Genomic DNA, 25,036 nt, shown 5'->3' with positions numbered 1-25,036 from the left:
AGTGGCCAGCTCTTTGTCGGCATGAGGGAGGTGGAACCATCCGGTGCAGCACACACACACACACGCACAGAGTGGCCAGCTCTTTGTTGGCAAGAGGGAGGCGGAACCATCCTGTGCAGCACGCGCGCGCACACACACGCACACACACACACACAGAGTGACCAGCTCTTTGCAAGCAAGAGGGAAGGAGCTGCTCCCTGCAATTGCCCACGGTTACTGAGTTTTTGGGGGATGAGAAAGACAAGAGTTGTTGAGCTTTTTTTCCTTTTAGGCTGATGATCACTAAGGTACCCGCGATCAACCAGAAACTTCCTGGCGATCGACCTGTTGGACATGCCTGCAATAAAGAGTCACTGAAAGTCCCAGTGTGTTCTGCTTCAGAGGGCGCTGTTAGCTAATGCTGATTGGTTGCCTTTTGACAGGTCATTTGAATGCGGTGCTTTTTTGATACCTCGTCTATCCAGCTTCCAGATGGGTCCAATAATCTCCCTCTTCTGAAAAGCAGTCTTTCTAAAATTTCAGTTTGTACTAAGGAAGGCAATAACCAGAATGGACTTATTAGCATGTTTTCTTCTGCTCACTCCCTGGGTGATACAGACCATGTAAGGATGCACTTCCCTTTATTGGTTTTAAAACCTCTTGTTTGTGATTATCAAGGAGGGTCTTTTGGGACCTGTTTCCCTTCCTAAATTTTTCCTGTTCCTCATTTACCGTTAGTTTGTCAAGCTTAGCATCAGAAAATAAAGTCATTGGTGACCTATTTTCAAAAAATCTTGTTATTATAATCATTTCCTTCAGGAATAGGTGTCTTAATCTGTAGATTAGTTTGGCAAGATTTTGGTCTTAAAAAGTAATCATTGCTCGTACCGAATACCCATCATAATATAAATATTTTATAGAAGCAATGTCGTTTGGCTTTACTACACCTGGCAGTCTGTCATTTAAGATGTTCAGAAGATGCATTATGTGGTCGATCCTGTTTAGGGAGGCTTTTAATGTTTAATAGATTATTGCATTTTAATGTTCTGTTGGAAGCCGCCCTGAGTGGCTGGGGAAACCCAGACAGATGGGCGGGGTATAAATAAATTATTATTATTATTATTATTATTATTATTATTATCCATGAGAGGAAGGTCCGTGGGATGACCACCAATGAGAAGCCCACAAGCAACCGCTGCACCATCACCATTTGTGATTATTCAAAGGCTTATTGCAGCCTACATGACATTTATTATAGCAAGTGTTAGTTTGAAACTGAATTGGTAAGCAGTTGGGGCAGGAACCAAGGAGATTTTGGGGGTAAATCCCAATAGAATTATTGATGGGATTTCTGTGATCTGAAGGTCCCGTGCTATGTGTCTCACTGTTTTGAAAGTCGGCTTCTATAATAATATAACAATAATAATTTATTATTTCTACCCCGCCCATCTGGCTGGGTTTCCCCAGCCACTCTGGGAGGCTTTCAACAGAACATTAAAAACAGAATTAAAATTCAAACATTAAAAACTTCGCTAAACAGGACTGCCTTCAGATGTCTTCTAAAAGTCGGATAGTTCTTTTATCTCCTTGACATCTGATGGGAGGGCGTTCCACAGGGCAGGCACCACTACCGAGAAGGCCCTCTGCCTGGTTCCCTGTAACCTCACTTCTCGCAGGGAGGGAACCACCAGAAGGCCCTCAGAGCTGGACCTCAGTGTCTGGGCTGAACGATGGGGGTGGAAATGCTCCTTCAGGTATACAGGGCCGAGGCCGTTTCAAAAGGGCTAATGCACAGAACTGGACAGACTGTTCTTTGAATCCTGGCTCTGGTTTCACAAATCATAACTCCTTTGGTGTTTTTTTGTTTTTGTTTTTTTAAAATATTTTTTTGGTTAAGTTAAATCCATACATAGTCTTCAATACATGTACAACTTTGAATATTTACACCATTAGATATTAGTTTATACTTATAAATGCACATGCTCTTTTCTTATAATAATTAAACTAGACAAAGATATATTAATATAATTTGTTAATCTAAATTCTACTAAAATAAATCATATAGATATAAATGCCGACTTCCTGTCCTTTCCCGAAGTACTTTACATTTACAGCATTGAATGTACTTATATTTCTTACTTTATTCTTACTATATTTTCTTGTACTTTTCTATAACATTTTGTACCATATATCTTTTTATAATAATATATAATTTATACAAGAGTCATTCAAGTGCTGCCATGGAAATTATATCATTATTATCTTTTTGTAAGTATTTGCGTGGCTATATCCCTCCCTCCCAGATGAATAATGACACGTGAGACATTGTATCAAATTAAATGGGCGTAAAGGCCACAACTTTATTGGTTACGTATGTTGAGCAGTATTGGCTTAGGCATTGGATCCTAACCACTATATCTGACCCCAGCCCGGGTGTTGGAGGTCCGTGAAGGGTTAACCACCAAGGGTAGCCCCACTGATGCTTATCAAGTTGAGCTGCCCCTGTGATCACCGTTGGGGCGTGCCTTAGGCCCTAACCTCCCTAGGCTTCGGACAGGGCCACGCCCCCGGAAACCTTAACGGAATACCCTTCCAATGAGGGTCAGGTGATGCCGCTACCTCCCCTTTTTACCTCTATTGATGTTATCCAATGCCTAACCGCCAACCGAGCCTAAAGGGCTCGCCGCCAATACCCTCACACCCGCAACCAATTCCTAATGCCCTTAATTATGTCTGCCAACCAAATATTGTTTCCCATGCTTGATAGATGCACGCCATTATTGCGATAAAGGTGCGCTTTGCAGCGCTTTATGTCGGGGTGTTGGATAACCTGACCCTTCAGCGTTATCACCCGATGCACAACCGCACTGTCCAGTAATCTCCTAGCCTTGTTCAAAGCGATGGGACAATGCCCATCGCGCCAACAGCGTCTTTACAGCAAAGATGACCATAGAGGTGTGGTGTTTGGGAATACAGCACACAGTTCATCAAGATCCTTAAAGATTGTCCATTTCAATTCGACCGATTTCCGATATGCTAAATCATTTTCCCCGAGTTGGATCAGCAAAGCATCCGGGGGACCCTGCGAGGCGGCCTTGGCCTTCAATCTTGGCAGGGGTTCGTCCCACCGCATTCCACGTCTCGCGATCCAACAGACTCTGACCCTCCCCGGAAGGCCTAGGCCCGTGTCAATCACTCTTTTTCGCGCCTAATGAACGATGCTGTGACCACAGATCCACAACTGCACAGTGCTGCTATCTGTAATAGAGGAAGGAGAATACTGGATCAGATGGACACCTATTGTTACATTATGCTCCGGACATACCCCTTGTAGGCATTCGATTTCCATCGACCGAGCTCTTTTATCCTATCAGCTGAGAGCCCCATATGCATGGCGGTGGTCGCGGCGCCTATTCTAAAGGAATGTGCAGCATACTTTCTAGGCTGCAGGCCCGTATTGGCAATAGCCCTGCGCATCACGCGAGTGAACTGGTTTCGCATGAGCCGTGAGCCATCCTGGTGTATCAACAGTGGGCCTGGTCCCAGATATAGGAATCTCCTGGTATCCTTAACTGGGCAGGGACCCCTTTGGCCCGTCGCCTGTAGACGCAGGGTGGCACCCTTCCCCCTTTGATCCGTCTTAGAATGGCGAATGTGCAACAGTATGTGTATGTCGGTCAGTGTTACATCCTACAACAAGATTCCCCGGACGTCAATGTCTGGGTGGCCCTCACATACCACCTCGCCCACCATGAGTGCTCCAAAATATGCCAAAGAAAACGCAGCTGAAAAAGTCGCGCTTCATATTTGGACCAACAAGTAGTTCTAAGCTGTATGTGAATTTGGCCTAATAACTTGAATTAGGACTCTGACCTTACTGCAGCGTCCCTAACTCTGAATTTATTGAAATCTGACCACGCCTTTTCATAAGATCTAAGTGTGGAGGGGGCCACCGATGCTAATACTCCCTTCAGGACTTCGTGTTGCCAAGGTTCCACAGATGTTCTGGGAATGGATCCGGTGACTGCTGTGCCTCCGGTGCTAGCAAGTGGAAGCGGTCCATCTGGAAACGAGACAAAGCGCCCGCGATATCGTTATTAATCCCTGGTACAAATTTGGTCGAGAATTGAATGTTCAGCTCTAGGCATAACAAAACAAATGCTTGGAGGAAGGCTAAGACCCTTGGGGAGCGCGATGACTGTCTCGATAGGACGCTGACCACAGCCTGGTTATCCGTTCGGAAGCAAACCGGTGATTCCTGAAAACTTCTTCCCCTGCTCCTTGGTGCTCCTTTTTTGTTGCCCTGACTCCCCGCTGTGCTCAGCCACTTCCTCCTCAGCGGACGTATCAGAACCTGCCCTTCCTGCTTGTGTTTGGGACACCTGAAAGACACTTGGGACACCTGAAAAAGACTGAGATGACCCAGGATTAGAATCTGCCGAACGCGACCTGCTGGCAGAAGCTTGAATATTAGTCGTATGATCACGCGTAGCCTGTGAATGCGTCCTCGGCTGCTGGGAACTGGGAAGTAGAGACGCAGAGGAACACGGTCTCTCCTCATTACTGGATGGTGTATCAGCTATGCAATCTGTGTCGTCCACCTCCTGAGAACCCGTCGTTAATACTGCAGGATTCATCTGCCGATAAAAGGTTTGAAAAGCTGAGAAGAATTGCACTAGAGCTCGGGGATTTTTCGGGACATTGACACCTGTACTCACAATTTGCATGCCAGACCCACTAATCCTGGCACGCTTTTGCGAAATCACCGTGGAGTCTGACTTTTGGCTGCGCTTAGAAGCCGTTACGTCCACTAAGTTTATTTTATTTTGTGTTTTTTTATTTAATTTATTTTATTCTGTTTTATCTATTTTATCTTATTTAATGTATATATATATGTATGTATATGTATGTATGTATTTGTTATATATATATATATATATATATATATATATATATATATGTGTGTGTGTGTGTGTGTGTGTGTGTGTGTGTGTGTTTTGTTTGGATTAAATTGCAAATTAAACAGCAAATTAAATTGCAGTTAATTAACCAGCTGTATCTTTGATGAACTGCCAAAATTAAATTATGTAGATTATTGGATTATCTTACTATTATTTTTAATTAAATGCAATTATAGCCAGCTGTAATTATTGCCAACAATTGCCAGGTTGCTGCCAGTTAAAGGCGACGGAGCAACAAAATGCAGGTCTCAATTACACTCGGTCAGCGTATTTAATTGGCTCCACACTGTGATTGGCATATGCACGCAATCGGTTTTAATACAGCACTGCCCTCTTTACCCTAAAGTAGTGACTAAAGGGGAAAGTCAGTTTCTGCCACACTCAATGGCCCCTGGAAACGACACGCTCAAAATGGCCCCCAGAAACAACACGCTCAGACACACTCAAAATGGCCGCTGTGCCTCACCCACGTGGCCACTCTCAAAATGGCTGCTGCAGAGAGGCTTCCCCAGACACCCTCTAATGGCCGCTGCCAGTCGCACACATGGCCACACTCAAAATGGCCGCTGGCGTAACAATGAGGATTGCCCGGGAAAACAACTAAGAAAACAATAATGTCTCACTTCCTTAGCCTTAAAAGAGGCAGCACTGGAATTAAAATTCCCCCTCACAGCGCTAAAGCTGCTCCCTGAGGGGCCAGTCGAGCATTTTACGTCTCAGACCAGCAGCTGAGTGACTGAAAGAAGCCTTTCCTCCCCAGACAGGAGTATAATCGCCAAGCGCAAAGGTACAGCCAAAGGCTTGCCACCAGCAATTAAAAGGAAAAAAACGTGTAACAAAGGGAGGGAAGGAGGCACTAACTCCTACAGAAAAATAACACCACAATTCAGACCAGCCCTTGCCCCCCCCCCCGAAGTCACTCACACGCACACGAAACCATGCAAGCTCAGTTAGTTAGGGGCTCCTAAGACCAGCAACTCCAAGGCAAGAAATTAAGCACTACCCACAGCAAGCCCCTCAAACCTCAAGCGAGCGCTGCAGCAACACGCAAACGAACGTCCTTGAGTGTAGGGGGTCCCCAGACCAGGCAAAACAGCTGATCGGCGGCTCACAGTCAGCTGGGGGCGGCCGCTTGCTCCTGACATGGAAAAATGGCTGTGCAGCAAGTTGGGAAGGTTCCTAGGCTCGCAGGAGCAAAATAACGAACGGCAGGCAGTCAGGTGGCTAGCGCGGAGACAAATAAGTCCAGCTGCTTCTCGAACAGCTGATCGGCGGGTCGGGAAGTTCCTGGGCTCGCCGAAGCGACGGGACGATGCAGCGCTCTCCCAAAAGTACCGCACGGCACCTCAGCAAGGCAATGAGAAGGAAAACCAAACAAAAAACTAAAGACAACAAACAAAGAGGCAGAGGGAAGCACCAGCTAAACAAAGAAAGAACCAATGCAGCTGGGGGCAGCGAAGGAGAGGGGGAAGGATTCCCGCCGTCTCCAGTTAAAGGGCCGTTGGCCCCTCCCCTCAGCTGACCGGATTGGTCAGCCTCCGGGGAGAAGCGTCGGGAATCCGGCCAAAAACCCTCCCTTTTCAATCTCCCACCAGGCTTCCCCCCAACATTTTCCCAGTCCAGATTTTTCTTCTCCCACAATGATGCAGTTCCCTTCTTCCAGAATGTCACATTTTCCTTGATACATGCAAACCAAAACATTGTCACAAAGTATCTTTGCTCCACTCTCCAATTCAAATTGTATTTCCCAGAGTTGTTGTTCCAATGTTTCTGAGCTGCCACCCCAGAAACCCATTATGCTGTCTCGGTTGCCAGCTTCCGACCTCTCACGTCCAGGAAACTTCTCTTTTTGTTGTACTTGTGCCTTTTCTTCTTCAGATAAAATCTCTGGAATATAATTCTCTCTAATTGTTTCTTGGAGTTCCTCAGTAAAGTTCTTCCAAGTGCTTTGAATCTGAGAGAACTTATCAATGACATTCTGTTGCAAAAGTTGTAATCCCAACAGTATTTTCCTATGCACTGGAATCATTGTTGGGTCTGGAAAGACCGTGGGAACCAAACAGGCAGGAGTAGGCAGGAAATAACAAAGTTTCTGTACTTTTCCATCTTCACTGCTCAAATCCCAGCCGCCATTTCCCCCTTAATCAGAGGGTAAACTTTCTCTCGCTATAATTCGCTGTCAATCAGAAGAAATAAATCAAATTTCTCAGTCTTGCCCCAAACAGGGGTTTCTTAAGTAATCAGAATCAGAGTCAGCATAAAACTTCAAACCAGTCTTAAATAGCATCAGCCAAATCCGGTGTTACTTTAATCTTGCCACATCAGGGAGAGACGGACTTCCTCATTTTAAGTCTCTCTCCGTAAGCCTAATTATAACGTTTTAAGTCCAAATTAAGATCCGTACTTACAGATTCCTTTTTTAAAGTCCAGATTGAGGAAAAACGGAGCTCTCAAAGTCCAGCAGCCGGCTGCCGCTTCGTTCCCCCGGTTGGAGACAGCTTCCACAGCCCTGTGCCGGAGCCCGTTCACTCATGCCTCCCTTTTACAAGGGAAGCCTGAGAACGGGTCGGCACCATGGAGCCCGCTGGAAACCTGACCACGGGACTCTCTTCCCGTGGTTTACTGGAGCCCGCAACGCGGTTGCGGGGCTCCAAAACCCCCGGGGGAATCGGAGCTGTCTCGGAGCCGAGACAGCTCCCAACTGCTGGAGATGGCGCTCACACCGGAAGTGAGATTAATGTTCTTCAATGTTATCCATATTCCTAGATATAAATAATAATACATACGCCTTTGTATTATTATTTATTTTTTGAATTTACATACCATGTTATACCCACAGGTCTCAGGGAAGTTCACAGAATAAAATCAGAATATAAAACTACAAAATACATAATCAAAATAAAAACAACAGCAATAGCCCTTATCGGATCAACTTCTGTTCATGTGAATGCCACATATGCAAGCTTTTGAGTTGCACAGATAGCCTTTGTACAGCAGCATACAAATACAGCTAATCATAGTTGGATAGTTGTGAACCAGGCTGTATTTTGTGACTAAATGTGGCTTCTGACTAAATTTGCTTCTCTAGAATGTTATTCCATCCTGGTCAATGATGAGAACTGTGGTCATTGTTTGTATTTCCCATGTCGTTAAAAAAACTGCATTGTTTTAACTTTCTGTCCCAGGTAACTGAATTCATTTGTTATGCATTTTGGACTAAAAGGCATTTGTTCATTTATGAAAAGGCCCTGTGTGACTCAAATGCTTATGTAGTCTTAACAGGCGGTTGTGACAGTTAGATATATCACTTGAATCTTGGAGGAGATGTATTATAAATAATCCTCAATCTCTTTCAGCATGTAGAGAGCAGGTTTGGGCTACCTTTTGATGTAGTAAGAATTTTGTTTTGTACCAGAATCTTCTGCTGTGCTGTTTGCTTCTCTCAATATACCATTTGATTTTGTTGTAGACGAAAATAGAGTCGGAGCGGATAATAGGGTCAGTGGGCAAGAAAGCACCACAAGAGATAGGCATTAAAGTGAAAAATCACTTCAGTGGTCTCTCACTGATCCAGAAGAGGGATTTCAAACAGCTGCTTCCAGGGATCTCAGGTGAATCTCCGCTGAGGCTTCCTGAAACGAACGTTAAGGAATTTACTGGCTTCCACATAGGGCTCTTAAACAAGGTGGGTGTGATGTGGTACCAGTGGGAAACAAAATGCTTGCCTTAAATCTTCCAACTTGTAGTATTCAAACAGCAATGAGTTGACCAACATTCTGTTTTTTGTTTTGTTTTTGTTTTTAAAATTCAGGATCTAAAGCCACAGGTATATAGGAATGCTTATGATATTCCTCGCCGCAGCCTTTTAGACCAGCTGACCCGAATGAGGACTAACCTGCTGAAAACACACAAAGTTATCCTGGGCCAGGATGAAGGTAAGTGCTATCCTGTCTTGTTGTCATTGGGCTGAATTGAGGTTCTAGTTTGGTTCCTTTAGGTGAAGTGTAGAAACACAGGAACCAGCTTCATTCTGAGGCAAACCATTAATCCACCTCCTTCACTATTGTCTACACTCTACACTGTTTGGCAGCAGCTCTCTCAGACAGGACATGCCCAGCTCTACTTGGAGATGTTGCCAGAGATTGAACCTGGGAGCTTTGGCGTGCAAAGCATTAGGAACATAGGAAGTTGCCTTGTATTTAGTCAGACCACTGATCCAACTGGTTAATTGTTGGCTATGCTGAATGGCAGTAACTCTTCAGGATTTCAACAGGAATCTCTTTCAGCCTTACCTGGAGTTTCTGGGAACTAGAGACTTTGTGCATGCAAGACAGATGCTCTACCACTGAGCTGTCCCTGGATTGGGATTTAGACTTGGTTTAGACTTTAAATCAAATCCACCCTGCTTGGAATACATGGATTTTATGGATTCTTCTAGCCCTGAATCCTGCCATATGGTAACCCTTAATGTACATAAAGCATCCCACATATTGCCAGTTGCCTGTCGATGGCTTCATAGAGCTTCCTAGGGAGGAAATTCCAAAGCCTTTCCTTGGCAACCCACTTGGAGTGTGACATGTTACTGCTTTGATGAAGCTTTTCCCTTCTTACTTGTTTTGCCTCATATTGTTGGAGTAGCTGGGCATAGGAAGGGGTTAATTTCCTTCATGTGCATGAATGGGTGAGTTAATCGCAGGTGCAAGGGCAAATGTGCCAGTTGCTGTGGTAATCACACTGAACTCAAGCTATATCTATGTGATTAATGTACAGTTGCAATCAAAATTATTTAATCATTTGCAATGGCAAATCGAACAAATCAAGCAAAAGCAATTGAAATAGCTCAACATCACGGATGCTTCAAGTGGTTTCCCCAAATTCAGCTGAAAATGCAACCTATACCGGCTTTTCCAGTCTCAAGCCCCTGGATAGAATCTCTCACAACAGCACAAATATAACAGGTGTTGTCTCAAGTACACCTGATGCAACTAATCAAGGGCTTCATCAGTTGCACCAGGTGTGCTTTAGCTGTAACACATGAAATACCTGAACTGACTAGGGGGTTGCACAGTGTCAAATTTGGCTGCACGTTAGAAATATGGCTAAGTCAAGAGAATGGTCCAAGAAGGTAAGAGAAAAGATCATTGGCCTTCACAAAAAATGAGCAGTATACAAAATGATAGTGAAGGCACCATATCTTCCTAGAGACACCGTTGGAAGCATAATTTGCAAGTTCAAAGTTAAAGGAACAGTGGTTACACTACCAGGACAGGGCAGAAAAAGGAAGCGATCTGTGGCAGCAACCAAATTTCTGAGACTGTAGACTGGGAAAAATGCACAAGTGACTGCAAAAGAGCTGCAGCAAGACTTGGTGACAGCAGGCACTGAGGTTTCAATGAGCACAGTAAGGCGCATACTGCACAGAAGGAAGAAACTTGGGAAAATTCCATTCCACCTTAATTTGCAGACATGGAACTGTTGTGTGTCACATGTCTGTTTACACACCAGCACAGATTGCTGGGAACTTCCGTTGTGTATAGCTTTTGCTTTTGAGACTCTCTCTGAGGAGACGAAGGAGAGACGACATGTTTTTCTTTGTCCTGATTTATGCTTAATAAATCTGCTTGTTAATGTGCTTTCACAAGCCTCTTCACGCCACTTCTGTTTGCACAGCAAGCTCTGCTAATATAGTGTGCTCAGACATTTGAAGTCTGAGTTGCAGGCTTACGTCGCACCAGAGATCGGGGGATCGGTCAGCATGTCGGCTGGAAGGGCATGATCCAGCTGGGGGTAGCCAGCTGGCCTCTCGACCCCCTCTGGTTGGCAACAGAAACATCTTGCCATCTGTGAGGAAGCTGAAGCTTGGGCGTCTTTGGACTTTCCAACAAGACAGTGATCCCAAGCATTCCTCAAATTCCACCAAGCCTTGGTTGCAGAAGAAGTCCTGGAAGGTTCTGTTGTGGCCATCACAGTCACCTGACTTGAACCCCATAGAAAAACTCTGGTGGGATTTGATGAAGGCAGTAGCAGCATACAAACCCAAGAATATTACTAGACTGGAGGCCATTGCTCATGAAGAATGGGCTCAGATTCCTCAGGAACGCTGCCAGAAGCTGATGTCTTGCTATGCATCTTGTTTGCAGCAGGTCATAGCAACAGAATGCTGCTCTAGATAGATGTTTATTCGGCATTTGCGCCCATCATACAATACAAAACAGAACAAACAAACGAGAATCAAATAAAACAACGGCACCGTACAAGCCGCAAATAAGATAACACAACTCACAAAGACCAATATTAACATTTCCGAAAAACATCTCTCAGAGAAATTTTAAAGTTAAAATTTAGACATCAGACTAAAATCAGTGTCTAATTTCATTTTGGAAAACATATTTCTAATTATCAATAATCAGCTAACATCCCATTTCATCTCTTATACGAAATAACGGCTGTTAGGAATCTAGCAACCTGTAGAGTTATGTAAGGGTCCACATCTTGTAGATCCCAAGCACGACGTAGGTCAACTGGCTTATCAGCAATGGACTGAATTATCGGACTTAATATACTGGCACGGATCGAACTGTACATAGGGCAATTGAACATTACATGCTGTAGAGATTCAGTTGATTTATTTTCACAGGCACATATGGGAGAAACTTGGCCCTTAGTACATCTGTGACTCAGCACGTTTGATGGAAAAGCATTAAACCTAGCTTTAATGAAGGTGTATCGATGTGAAGCAACTGTGAGTGATGTTAAATAAGACAGAACTCGGTAAATAGGGGTAATGCCAATATTTAATGGTGAACAAACTCCCCCACCAGTTAAGAGATTTTGATACAGCTCCGCATCTTCCAGACTTTGATTTATGCACCTTTTTGCCGCAGTAAGATCCAGTTTGAGTAATTCAGAAGGAGAGATCTCATAAGCCAGCAATTTGACATGGATTTTTCCAGTCCACAAATTTGTGAAATCATCCTGCCACATGCATTGAATAAGATAGTGGTTCGGGAGTTTATGCCAAAGGGTTAGCCAATAAATCAAACTTGCCTCCACAAAACTGACTCAACTGAGGGGATCTTCATTTCTAAGTGAATGGCTGCATTACTTACGCATGGTGGTAGTTTTAAGAGTCGACGTAAGAATTGGCTTTGGACCGACTCTAAAGGTGCGAGATTTGCAAAAGCAGCCCATAATGGGGCAGCGTAAGCCATTGTGGCCATCACTTTAATGCTGTACACTTTCAAAGCCTCAGGGACGTATAAGGCCCCCTCAGAAAAGAAAAAACGGAGGAGAGAGAGAGACAGAGCTTTTGTCTTGTTGTATAAGTATTCAACTTGTGATTTCCACCCCATATTATACTGAAAATAAATTCCTAAATATTTGAATTTATACACTTGTTCAATTTTTGTTCCCTCCAGTTTCCACGGATAGAGTTTCTGACTCCTTGAAAATATCAATACTTTAGACTTGGAATGGTTAATAGACAGGTGATTTAAATGGCAGTAGGTCACAAGAATCTTTAGTGCCCTCCTTAAACCCACTCTAGAGTAGGAGAGTAGCACCGCATTGTCTGCGTAAAGAAGTAATGGACAGCGATAATCTGCTATACGCGGAGCGTGAATAAATTTGTGTGAGTCGGCTAGAGGGTTCCTCATATCGCTGATAAATAAGTTAAAAAGAAATGGCGCTAGAATGCAACCCTGGCTTACTCCCCTATTTATTGGCACAGGGTTAGTTAGATCACCAGCAGGTGTTAGTCTCACCCTGGCCACAGACCCGTCATGAAGTTGGGAAATAAGCCACAGAAGCCTTCTATCAATACCCCAACAGGCAAGTTTATCCCATAGTATTTTTCTTGGGATACTGTTGAATGCCACCTTCAAATCTATGAATGCAGCGCATAGTTGGCCCTGTCGGGGTGTCGAATATTTCCGGGCTAAATGATGAAGGAACAGTTGCCTGATCTGTTGTAGATCGGTTTAATCTAAAACCAGCTTGTTCGTGGCCAATGAAGTTAGCCTCGTCAGACCACTTCGTCAACCTTACCAACAAAAAATGGGCATATATTTTCCCAATGATTGATAACAGACTAATGTTCCTGTAATTCCCTGGGTCACCGGGGGGTGTGCTTTTTATAGATAGGGATTATAATGGCCTCCTTCCACATTCCTGGTATCGATCCAGTGGCATTTATTGTGTTGAAAGTTTTAGCTAATATCCCTGCCCTGTTAGAGATTTCAGTCACCTACGTGCAGAAAGGAAATGCAGCTGTTATCTTCAAGCAATTAGTAGTTGGCAGAAAGCCCAGATTGCTCTCTCTCTGACCATTAGCAAGCACCTGTGATTGGTCAGTGGAGTACTTAAAGAACTCAGCTTTATCTGAGAGGGCGTGGTAGGTGTTAGTGTGTGGTGTTAGGTTGATGAGAGAAAGACAGAGAGAGGAAAAGATTTTATGTTTTGTTTCTTTTATTTTGTAAAGTCTGTAAATAGTAACTTATGGATGCTAGTTGCTTCAATCAATAAATACTGTATATAGTTATCCAGTGAGTTGCTGAGTTCCTGCGTTGAGCTGTCTAGTCAATTTCACAACAGCCAGAAGCTTCCAGAAAGTCTGCGTCTAACTCTGCGGTGTCCAGGAATACGTTATACTCCTGACACTAAATCCCAAAGGTTATGATTGTCTTAAGACCATACAGAATGAAGCTTTATAGCCTCAGCTGGAACCAAATACGGCCCAGGGGCCTTACCAATTTTCAACTGAGCTATCAATTCAAGAATTTCGGCGGGGTCGGTATTTGGCCAAACAGGAAGGGGACTAAAGGAAGGACCCAAGTGAGTGGCTGGAGTCTCTGCCACGGAGAAATACTTTCTCAGGAACTGTTCCCACGTAGGGGCTGGAATAACCGTCAAGGGATATTTCCTTGTTCTTCTATTTATTAAGGACCAAAATTTCTGGGAATTATGAGAGTTTGAAGCAGCAATTATCGTCTGCCAGCGATTTAATTGCCACTCCCTTTTGGCCGTTTTCTGGGCCTGTTTATATGCCATTTTGGCCTTGGAGTAGGCTGGAGGTAAGGTAGGAGCACCAGAAAGTTTATAGTCCTTATATATAGTACGTAGCTGGAGTCTGGCTTGTTTACAGGAAGAGTTGAACCAAGGGGCGCCAAGTTTAAAATCCTTATTAACTCTATGCACAGATGAATTAAAAAAGCAAGTTAAAACTGCTGTCAGGCAGGAAAAAAGATTCAAACACTTGATAGGGTCATGCGTGGCTAATCCTATGTCTGGCTGGACCCCAGGAAGTTTTTTTTGGGATAAAATCCGCATATCTTTGGGCGAGGGTGGGAGACCATTTAGTCCCCCTTATTTTAGTAGTTGACTCCTCGTTCACCCAGATTGGATGGGAGCTCTCAATCAGCTGCCAGTCAACACATAACTTGGCTATCAGAGGTAGATGGTCACTAAATTGAGCGTTATCAATTTTGAAGAAGGTGACATTCAGAAATAGATCCCGAGAAACCAATGCGTAATCTAGGGCACTATTTGATTTTAGTCCCAGATGGGTAAATTCTCCTGGTATATCAGGAGGACATCTGCAATTTAATATTATTAAATTAAGGCGTATGGTCATCTGATAAAGCATCACTCCTGCCGCATTAACCTTTGCATCCTTAGAAATTCTGGGGGGGATATAGTCTAAATCATAGTTTTGAGAGCTGGGGTCAACCCACCATTTGGACTTTATAAGAGCCTCCCGATTTGAGGCTATCCGGGCATTAAAATCACCTCCAATAATAGATAGAACATTTGGAAACTTGAGATAACCAGAGAGTAAAAAATCTTCTAGGGATTCCCATCTAGAAGTGAGTTCGGCAATTAGCCCTCCTGGGGTTACAAATAGACATTTGTAATCAGTAAGGAAAACTTTTCTCCAGAGATCAGCCCAGTAAGGGCATAAGGCGGTAAGGCATACACAAGGGAGAGTTTCGCCCCTAGTTTAAGGGATATGCCGATTATAAGGCCTCCTTTAGCGCGGCCACCATTCGGTGAAGGGCTGGCAGGTAGAAATATAAGCTTGAAACCATTTATCACAATTTCCTCCACCACCCAAGTTTCTTGTAGTAAGATGATAGGAAAAGAATTAATATATTTTTGGAATTCTGGGTCTGATATTTTACTTTTCCATCCTGCAATGTTCCAACTTAATACTGAAGGCTGAAAATTCCTAGCTCTTTCAATTAACTGTCATTTGGAAGGTTGGCTCAAATTTAATACGGAAAGGGGTGGGGCAGCAAAAAAATCAGTTATTTTCCTCTGATGAAAAACCCCCTGCAGAGGCTGTATAGGAGGATTTGCAAAATTGTCTGGCTGTTGATCCTGGCCACTTGTTCTGCGAGGGGTGGATCCTCGGGCGGAAGAGGCCGCCTTTTCCAAAAAAGTTTGGTGGACCAACATGTGCAACCCAACTAGCTTGTCAGGTGTTTGTCCTCTCTGGGGCCTGCTACTGGTCTTTTGGACTACTTGATTTATATGACTTGTTGGATCTTCCGTCAATTCCGTCTCTGGTCTTGCTATTAAGTCTGTAATTCTCCGCAATGAAGAATAAGACTGGAAGAGTGGACTACTTGGGAAAGTTGGCAAAGACATCTGTAGAGGCATCTTCTGGGAGTTGGAACAAGTTGCATCCAGTGCATTGGGAAGTTCAAGGGCTGGGATAGATGAATGCGTGGGTAGTGAGTTAGTAGGAGGAGGAGAAAAAACAAAGGATATTGACGGATCAGGGAGGGTTGATAGGGTCTGGTTGACCAAGGTCAGACCTACCTCTTCTCTTGGTTGGTCAGTGCTATATGAAGGTTCCAGGTCCGGCATCGATGAATGGGTGGAAAGGGATTTGTCCAGCTGTGGTATGTCATGAGTGCCTTCTTCTGGTATATTTGTCAAGGGCGGATCATGTAGATCTATTAAAAGTAAGGAGGGTTGTTCTACTTGAGGGGAGGGGCCGGTGGTTACTTCTTGGGGTTGTTCCCTGTCCTCCAATGCCGACGTACATTTGGGATTCGTTATTTCAAGTTCCATATGATCTGGTTCCTCTGGGATATAATGTTCGCTATTTGAGGACGGTCTGCTACTGAGCTTCCTAATAAGCTGGAATTTAAGCGAGTCCAGCCTGTCGATAATTTCTTTTTGTTCCGCCACTGGTAAATCAGCAAAGGAGGCAATAAGTTCGATTTCTTCCGGTGGAGTCAGGCCAATTTGCAAATGGTCACTGTTCTTTATTTGGGGGGTTGGAGGCCACATAGCTCTGCTCCTGTAGCAGAACACCCGGTCTGTCATCCATTGGTGTTTCAGGGTTGGATGGTTTTGAGATCTCTTTAGTTATTTCCTTCAACACTAGAGGTTTAAGTGTAGAGTCTATAAAGACTCTTGTTGGTGTTATCCTACGACGTGACAAAAATATTTTCCTTCGTATTATGATGGAGGGAATTCTTGTTGATTGAAACTGTCAGGGGGCTGCCCTCGCCTCAAGGCAAGGAGTTGCCAGGCCTTTATCGGTATCGCGAGCCCCCGCCCCAGCTGCTGAGCAATTCATCTTCCTCCAGTGAGGAAGGCAGTGATCCCTCTAGTGGGGAGGGAGAGATGGGAGCGGGAAGTAGGAGTCAGGGCTCTGACAGGGAAGGAGAGCCCGCGCACCAAGCAGAGGCTGGAGGGGAAGCACCTCTTCCGTCTCCCCACTAGCGCAGGGGGGAAAGACGCAGAGGGAGTAGGTGGGGGTTCCGCATCCCGCGCCTTTAATGCTGGGCAAAGAACCACAAGGGGTCATTCCCAGACTCTGCCGAAGGATGAGCTAGACGTCCTTTTCTTAGCTGGACTTAAGAGAACTCATTGTGAGCCTGAAGGGGGACATTGGGGAAATGAAAAAAGATCTGGATGAAAAAATTAATAAAATCGATGGGAAATTAGAAAATTTAGAGACTACAATGAAAAAAAATGAAAAGGAAAATGAAGAAATAAAGGAGAAATTATCAGAAGTCCTGGAAGGAATGAAGGAGACAGATAATAAAGTGCAAGAATTAAAGAACAAGAATCAGCAAATGGAAGAGATGGTGAAAAAAGCCAGTAAAGAACAAAGAGAATACAGAAAAGAAATAGATAGACTGAAAAAGGAGCTGGAAGAACAAAAGGCAATCCAGGAAGCCACTGCGGATGCTCTTGCAATGATACAGATGCAGATTAAAGAGAAGACCTTGAGATTTAGACAAAACAAAATCGAAAATTCTTTCTAGTAGCACCTTAGAGACCAACTGAGTTTGTTCCTGGTATGAGCTTTCGTGTGCATGCACACTTCTTCAGATACACTGAAACAGAAGTCACCAGATCCTTAAATATAGTGGGGGAGTGGGGAGGGGTATTACTCAGAAGGGTGGTGGGAATGGGTGATAGGCTGATAAGTGTGGAAAACCTGTTGACGACTCTAAACGGCTGCAATTAGTCTTGCAGGGAAAGGCAAGGGGTGAGATGGCTAAAGATGGCTTAGTTATGTATAATGAGATAAGAATCCAATGTCTTTGTTCAAACCAGGTTTCTCCATGGTTTTAAGTTTGGTGATTAGTTGCAATTCAGCCACTTCTCTTTCCAGTCTATTTCTGAAATTTCTTTGTATTAAGACAGCTACTTTGAGATCTTTTATAGAATGTCCTGGGAGATTGAAGTGTTCTCCTACTGGTTTCTCTGTCTTGTGATTCCTGATATCAGATTTATGTCCATTTATCCTTTGGCGTAGGGTTTGGCCTGTTTGTCCAATATAGAGAGCTGAAGGGCACTGTTGGCATTTGATTGCATACACAATGTTGGAAGATGAGCAATTAAATAGTCCTGAGATGGTGTGTTTGATGTTGTTGGGACCAGTAATGGTGTTATCCGGGTTTATGTGGCAGCAAAGTTGGCATCTGGGTTTATTGCAGGCTCTGGTACCAGTGTCCATGTTGAGTCCTGTTTTTGTATTATTGTGGGTGAGGAGCTGTTTGAGATTGGGTGGCTGTTTGTATGCGATGAAGGGTCTTCCTCCCAGAGCTTGAGAAAGAGAACTGTCATTGTCTAGGAGAGGTTGTAGATCTCTGATGATGCGTTGTACTGTTTTAACTTGGGAGCTGTATGTGATGACTAGTGGTGTTCTGTTATTTTCTTTTTTGGGTCTGTCTTGCAGCAAGTTCTCTCTGGGTATCAGTCTGGCTCTGTCGATCTGTTGTTTAACTTCATCAGGTGGATATTTTAGTTCTAAAAAGGTTTGCTGTAGATCTCTTAGGTGAGAGTCTCTGTCTGTAGAGTTGGAACAGATGCGGCTGTAACGTAGGGCCTGGCTATATACAATGGATTGTTTGGTATGTTTGGGATGGTAGCTAGAAGCATGTAGATATGTTTGTCGGTCAGTTGGTTTGCGGTATAAGGTGGTGTCTATGTGTCCATCCTGTATTTTTATAGTAGTGTCCAAAAAGTGTATTTCTTGCATAGATTGGTTCATAGTTAGGTTGATGGTGGGGTGAAAGTCATTGAATGTCTTGTGGAAGGTGTCCAGGGTCTGTTGACCATGTGTCCAGATAATAAAAATATCATCAATGTAACGCAGGTACAAGAGAGGTTTGAGTGGGTAGGAGTTTAGGAAACGTTGTTCTAAATCTGCCATGAAGATGTTGGCATACTGTGGGGCCATGCGGGTGCCCATTGCTGTGCCGTTGATCTGAAGGAACAGGTCCTCACCAAATTTGAAGTTGTTGTGGGTAAGGACAAAATGACAGAGTTTCGTAGCAAAGTCTGCTGTGGTTTTATCTGAAATGGTGTTCCTTATAGCTTGTAAACCATCGTTGTGTGGGATGTTGGTATACAGAGATTCCACATCCATAGTGACTAGAATAGTATTGTTAGGAAGGTTATTCAAAGATTGTATTTTTCTCAGAAAATCTGTGGTGTCACGTACGTAGCTGGGAGCACTGATGGCATATGGTTTCAGAACAGAGTCCATATAACCGGAAACCCCCACTGTAATGGTGCCAATACCTGAGATGATGGGGCGTCCTGGATTTCCTGGTTTGTGTATTTTGGGTAGAAGATAGAAAGTTCCTGGTCGAGGTTCTGCTGGTGTGTTCATGAGGATCTGTTCTTGGATGTGTGGGGGTAGCTCCTTAACAATCTTGTTCAGTTCTTTTTTGTATTCTTCCGTGGGGTCTGAGTCCAATTTTATGTAAAAGGTGGTATTGGAAAGTTGTCTGTGAGCCTCCTGGATGTAATCAGTTTTGTTCATGATGACAACAGCTCCACCCTTGTCCGCCTCTTTAATTATAATGTCTGGGTTGTTCCTGAGATTATCTATGGCTCTCCTTTCAGCATGGTTTAGATTTTGTTGTAAGCGATGGTGTTTTCTGGTCACATCTGTTTGGATTCTGCGGCGGAAGCAATCGATGTACAGATCTAGTGTGGTATTGCGTCCATCAGGAGGGGTCCATGCGGAGTCCCTTTTAGTGTAACATTTTTTCGGTGGTGGTTGGTGGTCAATGTTCTGTTCATTAATGTGTTTGGCGGGTGGTGGATGTTCCCCAGTAGGTTGAGAGATGTTGTGTTGTGAAGATGTTGTTTGTTCTTTGTCTTGTTCTTGTGTGTGTTGGAAGTACTCCTTCAGGCGTAAACGGCGGAAAAATGCTTCCAAGTCCCCATAGAACTGAATCATCTGTGGGGATTTGGCAGGGCAGAATGATAGTCCACGTGAAAGGATAGATTCCTCAACTGGGATTTAGAAACATTCCAGAGGAGGAGAAGGAAGATATATGGAAGAAAATGATTGACATTTTAGCAAAGTGGTTGCATCTGCAAGAAAAAGATATAATTGAACAGACAGAGAAAAACTTCAGGGTGAATTCAAGAAAAGCTAAAATGAACAAATGGCCAGCGGATTGCATTATCGAATTCACATCGAGTTGGATGAGAGATAAAATTCTTCAAACAAAGAGCAAGAACAAATTAATGATTGACGAAAAAGAAATAATAATTATGAAAGAGGTCCAACCGAGGCTGAGAAAAAAGAGACAGCAATTCCAATTTTTAACAAAAGCGCTAAGGACAAAATCAATATCCTTTAGATGGGAATATCCAGTGGGGATGTCCTTCAACTTTAAAGGAAAAAAGACGATTTGAGGCATTTGAGGAAGCAGACATATTCTGGAGGAAATATCGTGATGAGCTGGGAGGAGGAAAAGGCAAAGGAAGAATAGAGGAAAGGAAAAAGGGAGAACTATCGGAGGAGGAAGAAGAAGTCCAGCAAAGGGTGGAAGGATAAAGAACTATATCAGGGGTAATAACCAGACCAATAACCAATATAAACTCATTTCTTTCACTTACACAGAAACCTGAAAGTCTTTCAATTGACCTTTAAAGGGAAAAAAAGGAAATATTTTTATTTCTTTTTTTCTCTTTTCTTTTTTTTAATTAATAAAGAATGAAATTCAAATTGTTATCATGGAATGTAAATGGTTTAAATAATAGGAGGAAAAGACAGAAAATAGAACGCATCTTAGATAAACAAAAGTGGGATTTAATTTGTCTGCAAGAGACTCATGTTAATAGGAAGCATAAAAGAATACTGGTCAAACCAAAGCTAGGGGAAGAGTTCATCTCATCTGATGTAAGGAAAAGGAGGGGGGTTGTAATATATGTTAAAAGCAAGTATGAACCCAAATCATTATATGTAGATGAAGAAGGGAGGATAGTGATTATTAAAATAATATTAAAAGGAGAATCAATTGTAGTTGTTGGAATTTACGGGCCAAATAACGGGAAATCTGAGTTTTATGCCAAAGTAAGATCTCTGCTAATGGAATATATGGACATGAATGTTATTCTGCTGGGGGATTTGAACGGAGTAATGGAACCGGAATTAGATAGATTGCAGAAAGGGACGGGGGAAAATGATGGGAAGTTACCAAAAAGCTTTGTGGAAATGGTGAAAATTCTTGATTTGGTTGATATATGGAGAGACAATCACCCTGTTGAAAAAGAATTTACTTACTTCTCAGAACCCAACGATTCTCATAGTAGAATCGATGGAATATGGGTAACCAAAGACATGACAATAAATACAGAGAAAGCAGAAATACTACCCAAAACACTTACTGACCATAACCCAGTATCATTAATACTTAAAGATAAAGAGGAGAAAAGGAGCAAAAGGTGGAGAATGAATGTTTTTTTGCTAAAAAATCAAGGTGTAATTCAGGGAGCTAAAAGACTGGTGAAAGAATATTTTGAAAACAACTGGAAGAAAGGGATAAATGTGAAAACAGTGTGGGATGCTGGGAAAGCAGTTGCAAGAGGATACTTTATACAACAAAATTCAATAATACATAAGAATAAAGAAAATAAAAAAGGAATTATTGAAAGAAATTAGGAGGAAAGAAAAATTAGCATACATGAGTAAAAATAAGGAGAGAATAAAAGAAGAAATTAAAATATTGAGAACAGAATATAATAGAATCATAGAACAAGAGGTTGAGCAACAAATTAAATTCTGGAAATACAGGAATTTCGAGTGGGCAAATAAACCAGGCAAGGTACTTGCCTGGCAATTAAAAAAATGAAAAAGTGAAAAATTAATAAACAAAATAAAAATAGGAGAAAGAACAATAAAGGATGCAGTAGAAATCAAAAAAGAATTCGGAGAATATTATAAAAAATTATATCAGGAGGATGAAGTCTCAATAGAGGAGATAGAGAAATATATAAAAGAAAACAAATTAACAAAAATAGCAGAAGAAGATTATAAATTACTTAATGAACCAATATCAACCATAGAAATCAAAGAAATAATTCAAAAGACTAAAATAGGAAAATCCCCAGGCCCGGACGGCATACCATCAGAATATTATAAAGAAATGATAGAAGAAATAGTTGAACCATTAAAAGAAGTGATAGAGGAAGCACTAGAGAAGGGGAACATTCCAGACTCTTGGACCCAGGCATACATAACACTCTTACCAAAACAAGGTACGGATCTAGAATCGATTTCAAATTATAGACCCATCTCTCTATTAAATGCTGATTATAAAATATATGCAGGATTATTGGCTAATAGGTTAAAAATAATAATAGGGAAAATAGTACACAAGAATCAGGCTGGTTTTGTACAAGGAAGGCAGATAAAAGATAATATAAGAAATATAATAGATATAATGGAATATCTTCAAATCAGAACCGATAAGCAAGCGGCACTGATCTCAATTGATGCCGAAAAAGCATTTGACAAAATTTCATGGGAATTTATGGGGAAATTGATTGAAGAAATGAATTTAGGAGAAAAATTCCAAAAAGGTATTAATGCAATATATAATAAACAAAAGGCACAAATCATAATTAATGGAGAGATGGGGGAAGAGATCAATATATTCAAAGGTACAAGACAAGGATGCCCTCTATCCCCAATGTTATTTATAATAGTATTAGAGACATTACTCGAGAAAATAAGATCAGACAATCAAATTAGAGGTATAGTAGTGGGTGTTGAAAGATACAAGCTGAGAGCTTACGCGGACGATATCATGATTACAACAGAAAATCCCTTACAGTGTGTACCCAGAATATTAGAGTGCATAAATGAATACGGTAGATTAGCAGGTTTCAAATTAAACTATGGGAAAACAAAAGTATTAGTGAAGAACATGAAAGAAAAAGATAAATCGGAATTACAAGAAATTACAGGATTGGGCATTCAAAAAAAATTAAGATATGTGGGAATTAACATAACGACAAATACTATTGATTTAATTAATGAAAATTATGGGAAAATATGGAAAGAAGTAAAAAATGATTTACAAGTATGGGACAAATTAAATTTATCATTACTAGGGAGAATATCAGTAATAAAAATGAATATATTACCAAAGATGATGTTTTCATTTCAATGTATCCCAATATTAGGAGGAGAAAAATGCTTTAAAAATTGGAAAAAAGATTTGGCAAATTTCATTTGGTCAGGGAAAAAACCAAGAATAAAGTACAAAATCATGATTGATAAGAACGAAAGAGGAGGATTTAGCCTCCCCGATTTAGAATTATATCACGATGCGGTGGGCCTGACCTGGCTAAAAGAATGGATTAAACTAGACGATTCAGACGTATTGGACCTAGAAGGAGTGGAAACGAGATTTGGATGGCATGCCTATCTAGTGGACGAAAAAGCAAAAGTGCATAAAGGTTTTTGGGGGCATATAATTAGGAAATCTATTTACAAAATTTGGGAAAAACACAAAAGAATCCTAGAGCCCAAAATACCATGGTGGGCATCGCCGGCAGAGATAGTCACAGTTAAAAAATGGAACATGAAAGAAAATTGGGTCACTTATAAAGATGTATTAGAAGAAAATGCTGTATTAAAGTTAAACGATTATGAAGAAATAAAGGCATATATTACAGATTGGTTTCAGTACACCCAAATTAAATACAGATTACAAAAAGATTAAAAAATAGGATTTGAAAAAGGAATTTCTAAATTTAGCAAATATTTATTACAAGAAACTTCAAAAAATATATCCAAATTATATAATTTGTTGTTAGAATGGGAGACAAAGGATGAATTAGTTAAAGAATCAATGATTAAATGGGCAATAGATATTGGAAAGAATATTATGTTAGAGCAATGGGAAAAATTATGGAAAGAAGATATGAATTTTACTAGATGTAATATATTGAAAGAAAATTATTTGAAAATACAACACAGGTGGTACTTAACACCAGAAAAAATAGCCAAAATAAATAAAAACTGCGGAGATGTCTGCTGGCGATGCAATGAAGGAAAAGGCACCATGATACACATATGGTGGAATTGCCCCAACATAGTCCGATTTTGGGAAACTGTATATAACGAGATGAAAAGAATGTTTAAATACTCTTTTAAAAAAACACCAGAAGGTTTCCTACTGGGAATAGTACCAGACAGTTTAAAGAAGGAAGATAAAACATTATACTTATATGCAACAGTAGCCGCAAGGCTACTGATAGCAAAAAATTGGAAAAGTGGAGCAATCCCAACAAAAACAGAATGGCTCGCCAAACTTCTAGAATATCACAATATGTCTAAAATAATGGAAGAAATTGGAAGGACCACAAAAGAAAGGGCAGACAAAGATTGGAAAGCGTTCAGAGGATACTTGAAAAATTATGTTGAAAAGTTAAATCTCCTATTATAATGAACAAGTTCCGTTACAACTATTGGATATTAAATAAGTTAGACAACAAAGGGGAACTGTAAATAAACAAGAAATTGGAATAATAGTGTGTTAGAAGAAAGAAAGAGGAGAAACAGAAAGAAATTATAGCTGAGTTGACTGGAAGTCATGCACAGGGTGGGGTGTGGGGTGTTGGAAGGTGGTGGGTAGAGTGTGATGAAGATAAGGAAAGTATGATGGAGTGTTTGGTTTTTAAGATGTTGAAAAATGTCTGTAGGTTGTGTATGTTTTGTCGGAAATATGTGTATGTATTATAATTTGAAACAATAAAATAAAGTATTTTTATTTAAATAATAATAATAATAATAATAATGCTGGGCAAAAAACCGGAAGGGGTCATTCCCGGACTCTGCCGAAGAATAAGCTGGACGTCTTTTTATGGCTGCACTGTACATATTTGCACAATAAAGAAACCTAGTTTCAGAAACCTCGGCGTCAGGCTGGTTACTCATGAGCAACCACTGAATAACCTTACAGAAACGCAACAAGCACTCTCTGGGATCTGCAGTGGTGGGCAAGGGGGAGGACCGCACAAAGGTCAATTTGTGATACCTCAATGTTTAAAAGCACCATCAGGAGCTCCTTGGCTCCACCCAGAGTTCACCATCTTGCGTCCCCATTTTGAATAGTTAGGCCAACTTTCCTTGCTTGGAGAATCACGGATTGATGGCCTACTTGGAGGTTAGGGTTGTATTTAAATTTGTCAGAATGTTTGTTATTTAAAGGCAAACACCTCATCCACATTCTCTCGCCTTTCTCACCTGGTGACTTGACACAGGCTGACAACAGTGGAGTAGTAACTAGCTTTTGTTGCAAACTATGCAACTGGGA

At 41.8% G+C, this 25,036-nt stretch overlaps 1 protein-coding gene across 2 annotated transcripts in view; it reads left to right on the top strand.

Moving 5' to 3' along the window:
* LOC117039793 (integrator complex subunit 6-like) overlaps positions 1–25,036 on the top strand; it is a 117,675-nt gene that overhangs the window by 49,648 nt on the left and 42,991 nt on the right. For both annotated transcript variants that reach the window (XM_033136992.1, XM_033136991.1), the window contains exons 10-11: positions 8,410–8,625; positions 8,752–8,875. In XM_033136992.1, the coding sequence (XP_032992883.1) occupies positions 8,410–8,625; positions 8,752–8,875 (340 nt within the window). The remainder of the gene's footprint in view (positions 1–8,409; positions 8,626–8,751; positions 8,876–25,036) is intronic.

This window comes from Lacerta agilis, chromosome W, assembly GCF_009819535.1.
Source record: "Lacerta agilis isolate rLacAgi1 chromosome W, rLacAgi1.pri, whole genome shotgun sequence".
Taxonomy (NCBI): domain Eukaryota; kingdom Metazoa; phylum Chordata; class Lepidosauria; order Squamata; family Lacertidae; genus Lacerta; species Lacerta agilis.
This window is presented reverse-complemented; position numbering and strand designations above follow the sequence as displayed.